This window comes from Miscanthus floridulus, chromosome 6 (genome assembly GCF_019320115.1).
Source record: "Miscanthus floridulus cultivar M001 chromosome 6, ASM1932011v1, whole genome shotgun sequence".
NCBI classification, from domain to species: Eukaryota; Viridiplantae; Streptophyta; class Magnoliopsida; order Poales; family Poaceae; genus Miscanthus; species Miscanthus floridulus.
Window position 1 is genome coordinate 107,443,721 of NC_089585.1, and position 11,748 is coordinate 107,455,468.

Consider the following 11,748-nt stretch of genomic DNA (forward strand, 5'->3'; position numbering starts at 1 on the left):
GGCAAACCCCGGTGAGAGACCGGAAATTCGCAGCCACGGGGGCTCGAACTCCGGCCGGCAAGGTCCCAACCACCGGGCCTTGCCACCCGAGCTACACTCGGTTCTCCTTTTTTATAGAGTTGGTTAAAATTAAGATAGTTTATAACTTTAAATGATTCTAGGAATCAATTTATTTTGTGGCCGAGATAGTATTTGAAACATGGATCTTATATTGTCAAGTTTTTTACTGTGAGGAACACAATGGTGTCAAAAATATTCAGAAATGATCAACGGTTTGAGAGAAATTTGTATTTCATTTCAGAACGCGATTCCAAAATTATTTCCTCCCAAGTCCTAATGAGCAGTGGCCTACCGGTGCACAGTTGGAACCTGAACACCATATGGCCACGCACACCCTGTTCGCTTGGGCTTGTTTGGTTTATAAGCCGTACATTTTCAGTCAACGAATAATATTTTTCTCTCACACTAAATCAGCCAACAATATTTTTAGCCATGACTTATCTGCCAAACAAGCGAACAGTTAGGCCATGCTTTTTTTGGGGCCTTGTGTGTGCACATCTTTTTGGACTTCACAGAGCCCAAGCTGCAGGTGCAGGGACATTAAGTTGCAGGTCCCAGGATGTATAAATAAAGTATATATAATGAGATGATTAGGATTATGCTATTGATTTTAAATTAGTATATGTTAAATAAGTAAAGTTGGTGATATAATATTGAAATTAAGAAAGAGAAGGAAATGTTTTTGATAAAAAAAATGTTTACATGAGAAAATATTTTGTAAAAACTATCTATTATGAATATGAATATAGTTTCAATGTATAGTGTTTATATAACATCGAAGTATAAAAACTACTCTATAGTTTCTTGGTTAGAACTGCTCTTAGAATATTTCTGCTTTGGCAACTTACCAACGTGATAAGAGGGTCCAAGAACCCACAATACACAAGTACACATTGCAGTCGCTGCTGCTGAACTTGGGCTACAAACACAAGTCAGGGCATAGCAGCAGCGGAACAAACGAAATGACTCATGGTGAAATTGCATTGCAAGGTAGATTCTTGTATACATACGTAGCTACATACTGTACCACCAACCAAGAAATATATTGCACTCTGGTAGGTATTCTCTCAGAGCTCAAAAAATCTTAAAAATCGCTCAACTGGACAAAGGACCAGTAATAAGATATAAAGAGGAGGGCTATAGACGAATATATGCCCCCGATGGATCAGGTGACTAGATCACTGAAGAGCATGTACAGCAGCATCACAGGCCAGTGTGACCAGCTCACCTCCCCGCCACAAGACCACTGAACACTTGGCTGTTCCCAGCCTGTGTCGCCTCCCACTCGATAGAAGACAGCAGTATTTGAGAGAGCGTGATCACCACCTGCTTCATGTCCGGCCGCAGAACAGGATCTTCGTCCACGCACTGTTTCGCTAGCATGGCCATCTTAGGAAAAGCATTTTAGGGGGTTCAGAACGACGAGCAAGGGTGCCACAAAATGGGCTGGAAAGATAACTAGGAAAATCCTAGTTCACTGCAAGAAGTACATGAGTTTAAAGTTCATACCTTGTACGCACAGTCATGAGGATACAGATCCCTTAGATTATGGTCAATGCAGTCTTTCAGGTTCCCCATATACGTTGAATTAGGACATTTCCTTAGAGCAGTTAACATCTGTGCAGTACAAAACCAAAGTTGCTTAAGACTTTTGGAGTAAATAAAAACAAATAAATTAGAAACTTGAACAAAGTTCAACAGAAGTTCTATGCCACTTCAATGGTAAGATAATGGTAAATCCTAAGGTACAACATTAGAAAGTCAACTAACACTGAACTGAAAACTTACAACTGATGCCAGTGAGCGTCTCTCAGAGTTTGAGCTTGCACCCATTCCTTCAGCTCTTGTAATCGCCTCTTTTCCAGATATTAGCTCAAAAAGTACCACACCAAAAGCATAGACATCACTCTTTGTAGTTGCCAGGCCATCCCGCAGGTATCTAAAAGATCAATGAAAGATTGTTACAATGCCATAGTTAGAGAAAAAGTTTGCTTTTAATTAAAACAATCACAGCAAATATGCACTTACTCAGGGGCCAGATAACCAAAAGTTCCAACAACCTTAGTGACAGAAGCCTCTGCATCACTGGATTTCACTACAAGTTTTGCAAGGCCAAAATCTGAAATCTGTAAAGGCAGAAGATGCAATACACAAGGTATTAGTTATTTAGTTGATGCAAGAAAAAGGGAACCAAATAATTTAAATCACCTAACCTTCGCTCTCAAGGAACCATCAAGCAAGATATTACTTGATTTAATGTCTCTATGAACATAATGATCTTTGGTGTGCTCATGAATGTATTCTAGTCCTCTAGCAGCATCAAGTGCAATTTGGACCCTAAAGATCCATGAAAGTGATGAACACCCTGGAAGAAATTAAAAAAAAATCAATCAACAATGCTAAATCCTGTGGAGGTAGCATAATTAGGTGTTCAAACAAATGGTAACATAGTACCAAGTGAGGCATAAAATATGAGTCCAGAACTACTGAGGACAAATAGAATTACGTGTACTTAGGTGATCCCTAGGCAGTACTTGGTGGTAGGTGATCCCTAGGCAGTACTTGGTGGTCCAAGGCTGCCCATAGCATAGCACATACACCCTCTGACCAAAAAAGAGTGTCATTCTTGCTATGAATCTAGAGTTCTTGACAAACATAGCTAGAAAGGCACTCTTTTTGGGATGGAGGGTGTAAACAGTAGTCCCATTCTTAAGACAATGTCTCTCTATGTGGCCCACTTTTTTCTTTTAACGTGGCATTTCATTTAAGCAAGATGTAAATATTCACATAAAGCGTGCTCCCCAGTCCCCTCCTTGCCTCCTGGAGAACATTTCACTCCCTAGGTGGGCTAGGTGCTAGGTGGAAGTCTAATGCTCGCATAGAGCCTGGAGACTTTTGATTGAAACACTGGTAAGTGGTAACACAACGTTCTGGAACCAGTAAACGTGAAAGTTATTGACACGGGGGGTTCCACAGTCCTAACAAATGAACAGCTTATGAACATGTTACTACTTTATAAAGCTGAAAGTCATATCTAAGAGCAAGAAAATCTTTCAGAAATCAAGTGTCAGATGAGGTACCCTTGCTTTCAGGGTCATGTAGATGATTCTTGAGCGAACCATTTTGAGAGTACTCATAAACCAGGAAAAGCTCATCCTTACTTGCTGCATAGCCAATCAATTCTACCTTTGACAAAACATGGGTCACACAATGAAAGTTCAGTAAACATGTAACAGCAATAAATGAATTTATACTAGGATTTTGTGATAAGCAATAAAACACCGTACCAGACTAGCATGATGAACCTTACAAAGAACTTTCATCTCCACTATGAATTCTTTTGTTTTAGTGGCCATCATTCTCTTTATCGCAACCTCCTGTAGACAACATTTTTTACTATTGAGAAGGCAATGACAAGGAATATTATGCATACAAGTGGGCAACTTCGATGTTGGACCTGGTCTCGGAGAACACCATAATAGACAGAACCATATGTACCATGACCAAGAAGATTTGCATCAGAAAATGAGTCAGTTGATGTGAGCATTTCTTCGTACGTAAACACAATAGGCTTCTCCCTATCAAATACATCTGCTGCCATGCCTGTTTTGGAGGCTTGAATCAGTTGTAAGAAGCAAAACAAAAATAACAGTAGCTAATTTGTGCTGGTACTAATTTAATACTAACTGTGAATTTGTTGCCCTGTATCTCAATTGAAATTTCCACTGTATCCTATTTCAAGAAACTACTTGGTCCACCTCCAGAACAAGCGTAGGCTTGAGAGCAGTTACATGTGCTCCTTTTTATGGGACTGGTTAACAAACAGTAAACTGACCTTTGGGGACATTGATATGATGATCACCACCATCCGCTCTTGGTGGCTTTGCATTTCCAAATTGGCAACACAAGTATCTTCCAGAACCATAACAGAAACTACCACTCTTAAGGAGTTGAAACTTATGTCGGTCTGGGCTCTTTCCCTGGTTATTAGGATCTTGGGGATTATATCCAAAGAATTTCCATAGGACAAGTGCAAGGACAGCAATAGCAATTAAAGCAAGTGCAACTCCCATGCTACCAATAACCCATCCATAAGGAAATTTGGTCGAATGGTGATCTGATGTCTCTGCAGTTGTATGCCAGATGATACTTTGTTAGATTATCATAACAAGAATATTGTTGATTGTATATAATACTTGATACCAAAACTGACATTTTTCAATGATGATACTTGGTAGAGAAATATAGGATCAAGACCATAAAAAGAGTGCTAACTGAAAGAAAATCGAAATAAAATAAGGAAAAAAAAAATGGAATATGCATATTGTAAATAACTGTCACTGATTATTCTCAAACAACATCCAGCCAGCCTAAATGTTACCCAGAAAATACAGCATACTGTATTACCACAAAATCATGGAATGGTTATGTAAACCAAAATATCAACAAATGAGTTGTAAATTGTAACGACTACCTGAAAATATGTTTCAGGTCAGTATTAAATTATCACTCACAGTGACTACCTACTCAGAACATTACAAAACGAGTTACAAATAAGAACAGCAACCTGACAATGTGTAATCTGTTGGCGCTGGGGCAGGAGCAGGAGGAGCAGGTAGTGTAACATACGCCTGTCCAGGAACTGCAAATTGGTACAGGACAATGAGGATGGAGTAGTCATTAAGGAACTCTTCCAAAAACAAGTCTATTACAAACATTAGATGGAAATTTACAAGAAATTATATAAAAAAGGATTACACAAAGTAAGGTTTCCTTTTAAACATTGCAAGAAGAAAAGGAATTGTGTGGACAAGAATAATAATAGTGGTAAAGAAACTAACACCACGAAGTAGGAAAAACAGATCAGAGGCTTCAGCTGACCAAGAAAGCTGACATTGGATATTATTGGGAGGCTCAGCAATCAAATGCTGGAGAACTGGGCACAGAGCAGCCAGAGTGAGAAACTTAATGTGTCACTGCCACCAAATATCTCAACTACTACATAGTATGCATGTAACTGGGTTCAATTCTTAATGAAGATTAGGTGCAGGGCATGTGTTAGTGCAATCACCCAATGTCACATATACCTCCTTGTGCCAACCTAGAACTACATAAAAGCACACTATGAGATGCTGCTACCAGACCAGTAAGAGACTATTTTACTCCATTTAGTATGTAACCTCAAAGTAATGAAGTTAGTTATACTAGTCTCTGGTGGTAGCAATTTTCAGGAACTTGTTTAGACCCAATGATGTTCAACAAGCTGAGTTGCAGCTGATCATTGGGCAAGGAGTACCTGCCACTTCACTAAAGAACACATTTAGCGTACAATTTTGACACGATAGTTCACCGTGTCCACAGCATGGTCCTGGGACAATTGGTAATTTCCAGAGCAGTCACAAGATGTAAAACGTGAACTTCGTGGTACGCCTCACAAGCCCAGACCAATAAATCCAGAGGATCCGTACTTCATAAAAGAGCAAGAGGATCCGTACTTCATAAAAGAGCAATTATTTAGAGATCCATGCTTGCAATTGCAACAACCCAACAAACTTTGAGACAGAAGGAACTATCAATCTTTTCACAGCGAATTGAACAAAGAGAGAAACATTTGATTGACTTGTCCAAAATGATCGCAAACATTGGTATGACTGACCTGAGTTGAGTGGGATGTAGTACACCTTCCCCGCGGTGATGGGGTCGGGGCCGGCCATGGCATTGGCAGCCTCGATGGCATCCATGCTCGTCCCGAACCTACTCGACAGTGATTCCACCGTGTCCCCCTCGACGCCGACGTAGCTGAGAAGGTAGTTCCAGGGCCCGGACGAGCAGCCGCAGAGCAGGTGGAGCGCCACAACCGCCCCCGGTCGCGGCGATCGCTGCGCCGCCCCGCCAGGCGGCGGCACGGCGAGGCCCGCGTACGCCGCGGCCGCGACATCGGCGGCGGTGGCATTGGGGGAGGAGACCGTCGCGGAGGAGGGGATGGTGTAGGTGGTGTTGGCGAGGTAGGTGCGGGACGGGAGGCAGGAGCAGTTCTTACGCACGAAGGCGTACCCCGGGCTGGCCGCGGCGTCGGCCGTGAGGTCCCCCGGCGCGGCGTCGAACATGGACTCGAGCAGCGTGGCATTGGCGGCCCCCGCGCCGGCAGCCGGGAAGGCGAGGAAGGCCGTGCAGACGCGCGAGAGCTCGGAGCAGGCGAGCGGCGCCGACGTGGCGTTCCCTCCGGCAGCGGCGGCGCCGGAGACGCCGAGGCCGAGGGGCAGGAGGAGGTGGAGGAGGGGGAGGAGGAGGCGGTGGGGCGGCATTGGGGGCTGCCTAGGGTTCTGGCCTAGAGGCGGCGAGGTGGTGGTGGGGCATGGGCATGGAGGGTGGCAGACTGGCAGTGGGGAGTGGCGAACAGAGTTGAGCAACGCTGGATGCTTCGCGTAGTCGGCTTACGAAACGCACGCTGGGGGAACGGGACGCCGGGTTTAGTAACAGAACGCGGTTATAATTAGCGCGCACGGCCACGAGGCGAAGCGCAATCGCCGTTCGCGCGGGCGCCAGGGATGAATACATATGGATTTGGATGGAAAGGATACGATTGAATATCGACATTATAAATATGTGATTTGAGTATTCGGATACGCATACGGTATCGGATATTAGATATCCGGACTCGACACGGACAAATCTCAACCTCTCTAAACGGATTCAGTTTCGAATACGGTCGGAAAATATCCGTACCGTTTTCATCCCTAGCGCCAGCCCACCGGGGCACCGGGCCCGGGGGAGAGAATGGCAGTATGGCACTGTCGGATTTACCTTAATGCCCCTGTCTGTTATTTTCCCTTTCGCTTGTCCGTGGATGAACAGTTGCCTGTTTAATAAAATGCAAATATCAAACAGGAAAATATAAATTCACTCGTGTATTTTGAGGCACTTGAATTTTAGTACTCCTCCTGATTTATAGGCCGTTTCGACATTTTTTAGATACATAATTTACTTTTATTATGTATCTAGATAGACACACAAAAGCTAACATATAAAGGGTGTATTATTTTAGCACGAGACGTGCGCTACAATTTATTCGGTTTGCATAGTAGTGATTACTGCATAATAAAGTATGCAACTGTTGTGCAATAATCACATAATAGAGAATACTGGTAGGTAATACTTGAACAAGGCAAAGATTGTAATGGTGACGGTTGACGGTACTACGGTAGTGAGGACTAACGAGAGTGCCACATGAAAACGAGGATTACACCTATAAGGCAAAAGAAAAATGTAATATGAGGGGCTTTTTTTACGAATCATAGTACTACCAATACATAGAAAATGCAATAATTAGGAGGTTGAGAAACATATAAAATATCGATATAGCAAATAGCAAAAAAAACTGTTAGATAAGCAATGGTACAATATTATAGATTGATATTTGGTGTCATAAATGTTTAACTGTTTTCTCTACATTTAGTCAAGTTTAATAACAAATTTAATAACAAAACATGGTTAGTGCCCTGTTCGTTTAGTTGATAAGTCAATGACTAAAAATACTGTTGGTTGATTTATTGTGAAAAAAAATATTATTCATTAACTGAAAAAGTACAGCTTATAAACTAAACGAACACAGCGTAGGTTGTCTACCAACATGGTATGGTACGTGTGTGGCTCAGCCAACACCCATTCTTGAAGGTACAAATTATATGGTACGTATATGGCTCAGCCAACACCCGTTCTTGAAGGTATACAAATTATCTGGTACGTATAGCTTAGCCAATACCGATTCTTGAAAACTTAGGCCCCATCTGAATCCTTCAGATTTTGAGAATCTAGATAGTAGAAAAAAAAATCCCATGGTCCTAATATCTCATCCAAACGGCCTAGATTTTAGAGGAATGTTACCTCACTCGGAATCCAGCAAAACTGTTGGAATTCTTTTTTATCTGTAGTCTTAGAATCCCTTCAAATTCAAACAACGCCTTACTACTTGTACAACGATGGTGCACTCTAGGTGGATGGATCGGAAAGGGACTCTAGGTGGATGGATCGGAAAGGGAAAACAAGGTGAATGCGTTAAGAAACCCTCGTTGTACACCTTAGAGGCTTAGACTAGTCTCAGTAAAGAGTTTTGTGGTGTTGTTTTTAAAACTGTCATGTCATATTAAATGAAATTAAATATGAATGAAACACTGACACTTAATAGAAAGTTTTATTCTATGGTTTCATATACATTTAATTTTATGACTCAGAGAGTTAACAATCATGCTAATAGAATTTCATCCCCCATAAAACTCATTTCTTCTCTCTTTTTAAAAACGTTGCCACGTCATCGAAAATGTTTATATGACAACTTATTAAATATAAAAAATGAAAGTCTGATAAAACTTTCGGACGCTGAGAATGACCTTAGGGGCAATATCGGGATAATAAATCATGCGTGCGAGGATCATGGCATGCACTACAAAAACAGTATTGGCAAACCGTGACCCATCCCTAAAATAGGTAGTACACAGTGCTTTGCGGTAAAAAAACCACCCTCCAACAGACTACCCAAACACGGAAGGCATTTTGCGTCGCAAGCAACATGGTAGGCAAACTTGCGTCCTCTCTCCGTCCCTTTGCGTCTCCTCTCCGTCCCTTTGCCTCGTCCGCAGTAGCAGCACGCGAGCTCCCTCCCCTCCAGCCGCAGCAGTATCCGGCGGTCCCTCCTCCCTCCTCCGGTAGCGCTCCCACGGCGAGATCCGGTGGCGGCGAGCTCCCTCCCCTCTCCCAGCGCGAGATCCGGCGGTGGCGGGCTCCCTCCCCTCTCCTACGGCGAGATTCGGTGGCGGCGGGCTCCCTCCCCCCTCCCACGGCGAGATCCGGCAGCGACGGGCTCCCTCCCCCTCCCACGGCAAGATCCAGCGACGGCGGGCACCCTCCCCCTACCACGGCGAGATCCGGCAGCGGCGGGCTCCCTCCCCCTCCCATGGCGAGGCGCGGCCCCTCCTCCTCCCTCTGACCGAGCATCCGGCGGTCCCTCCTCCCTCCTCCGGCAGCGCTCCCACGGCGAGATCCAGCGGCGGCGAGCTCCCTCCCTTCTCCCAGCGTGAGATCCGGCGGCGGCGGGCTCCCTCCCCTCTCCCATGGTGAGATCCGGTGGCGGCAGGCTCCCTCCCCTCTCCTACGGCAAGATCCGGTGGCGGCGGGCTCCCTCCCCCTCCCACGGTGAGATTCGGCAGCGGCGGGCTCCCTCCCCCTCCCACGGCAAGATCCAGCGACGGCGACCCTCTGGACTTTTGCGTGTTTTTGTTGGAAACGTAAAGTTTTGGATAAGCGACCTTTTCACTGTGCGCGACCTAAACCAACAAATGCGTCCCGTATTTGGGTTCGGGCTATTGAAGACAGTCTAATAGGTGCCCAATCCGGTACCGCACAATTAACGAGCTCCTGTCATGTGTCCTGGACAATATTTATAGCCTTTAAAGGTCATGTTCGGCTTACCCCATATTCGGCTTGTTCGGCTTTTTTTCCAGCCGGAACATTGTTTTTCTCTCACAACAATTCAGCCGGACAGTATTTTTAAGCCAGTTTCAGCCAAGTTTCAAACCAGCAAACGGGGCCTATGATTAGCGGTCCAAAAGCATCCGATGATGCTACATCCTCAAAGTACCATGCTGTGAACCTGTGATAGATTGACACAGTCACACACTAAACATGAACCGATGGACTACAGGGAAAAGGCCATGGTTGCGCTATTGCCTCCTGCTCGCTGACAGTTTCACGGTACACCACGTCGGTAGCCATTGTCGCGTATGGCAGGATAGAAATCACGTCATTTGTTTCCTAGAATATGGTAGACATATTTTGGTCTTGTTTTTTAATCCATCGTAGCTAAACTTTGGCTAAAGTTTAAATGGGATTAATTAGATCCTCTACGTTTATTTACCATGTTGTCCTTACATTTGTTTAGCACGATGTGGACATAGAAAATAGTGGTTTCATCTTTAACCATATTTTAATTAAGTTGGAACAGCTAGACGGTCTGTTCGCTGGTTGGTTTTAGAGCTGATAAACCTTATTGGTGCTAGTTTGTTGTGAGAGAAAAATACTGTTGGTTGGCTAATAAGCTCTGGCTGAAATCAACAAGCGAACAAACTAAAAGTGTGTACATTTCTATCTCTAGGTAAAGTTTAGCTAAGTTTTAGTTGCACCTATTTGAATTCCTAGCGACTAAAATTTAGCCAGTGGATGAAACAAGGCCTTACATCCATCTGGCTCCTAAGATAAACCTCCGGCTCTAGTTCTCTGAAAAAGCAACTCCAAGAAGCTGCAGCTCTCGTGCAAACATTTTTTAAAACGGCTCTGTTTTCCAGATTTAATGAAAGACATCAAATGTTCATAGCATCTTTATTTATTTAACTTTATTAAGAAAGTATATTCTACTGTTAATCTGAAAGTATATTTTTTATGTATCTGATCAAACTCTGAAACAATTAACTTTTGAGAGAGGTGAGATTGTAGGATAGTTAATTCGGGCGGAGGGAGTACACCAGCAAATCTTTTTCACGGTTCCAGTAGCATTAACTACGCGAGCACGGCGGGAGCAAGGGGTAGCTGGGCGTCGCGTAGTAAAGGCTTTGCATGTTCCTCGGCTCATAAGCTATTACTAATTTATTATAAAAGAAAAATACTATTTATTAACTTAAAAAAATATGACTTTTCAACCGAGCGAACGAAAAGTTTATAAACGGCTAGGGCCCGAGCCAGGTGCGGCCAGAAGGCCCCGCACGTGGGGTGGCCTGTGGTCGACAGCGACCGGGCTGGCTCCAATGCTCCACTCCACGGCAGAGACGACGAGGTGGAGCCGCAGCCGCCCGCTGCCACGCCACTCCCGCTCCCGCTCCCGCTGCTGGCAATCGCTACAGGCCGGGCCCAAAAGCTGGATATTTCGGAGGAGGGGGTTTTCTGTGCGGTCCGTACGCGCGCGGCCACGTATTTTCGCTCGATCGGATGAGTGAGATCTGCTTGCTATAGCTTTGTTGAGCTTAATAAGGTGGTGTTTGGAAAGTGATTAAAATTTCAATATTGAATGGGGTGTTTGATACTAATAAAAAAATAAATTATATAATTCATCAGTACTTCACGAGACGATTTTTAAGCCTAATTAATCTATTATTAGCACATATTAATGTAGCCACACATTGTCAAATCATGGACTAATTGGGCTTAAAAGTGTGGGGGTATGGCCCCCCAGTATCTTTAAGACAAGACATGAGCCGCACCATCAGAGATGGCCCAGCCCACAAGATCAAGACGTGCACGGCGCTACTCGACGTGCACCGCAAGATATTATATAGTACTAAATATGATACTTTTCTTATAACCCTACCCCTCCAGAGTATATAAGGAGACTCGAGATCCCCTAGCAGACAAGATACATCAAGATACATACATCTGCAGTCACGCAATATCATACAATGGCCCCGTTCGCTTGTCTTAAAAATGGCTTGTTCGGCTTCTTTTTTCAGCCGAAACAGTGTTTTTCTCTCACAACAATTCAGTCAGAACAGTGTTTTCAGCCAGTTTCAGTCAAGTTTCAGACCAGCAAACGGGGCCACAAACCAACAGATCACAGGAGTAGGGTATTACGTCATACTGATGGTCTGAACCCGTCTAACTCGTGTGTCTCTTTTGTCTTCTTGTTCTTGATCACACGCTTCTTTG

The 11,748-nt window shown here is 44.0% G+C and overlaps 1 protein-coding gene across 1 annotated transcript; it reads right to left on the minus strand.

Moving 5' to 3' along the window:
• Positions 1 to 1,035: 1,035 nt before the first annotated feature.
• Positions 1,036 to 6,504, minus strand: LOC136458966 (lysM domain receptor-like kinase 3). The gene is made up of 11 exons (XM_066458864.1): positions 5,717 to 6,504; positions 4,628 to 4,702; positions 3,896 to 4,186; positions 3,518 to 3,663; positions 3,348 to 3,437; positions 3,141 to 3,246; positions 2,274 to 2,425; positions 2,089 to 2,186; positions 1,849 to 1,999; positions 1,570 to 1,677; positions 1,036 to 1,449 (listed from the first exon to the last, which is right to left on the minus strand). Exons 1-11 carry the CDS (start codon positions 6,363 to 6,365, stop codon positions 1,285 to 1,287), a joined length of 2,031 nt encoding a protein of 676 aa, XP_066314961.1. The 5' UTR covers positions 6,366 to 6,504; the 3' UTR covers positions 1,036 to 1,284.
• Positions 6,505 to 11,748: the final 5,244 nt, after the last annotated feature.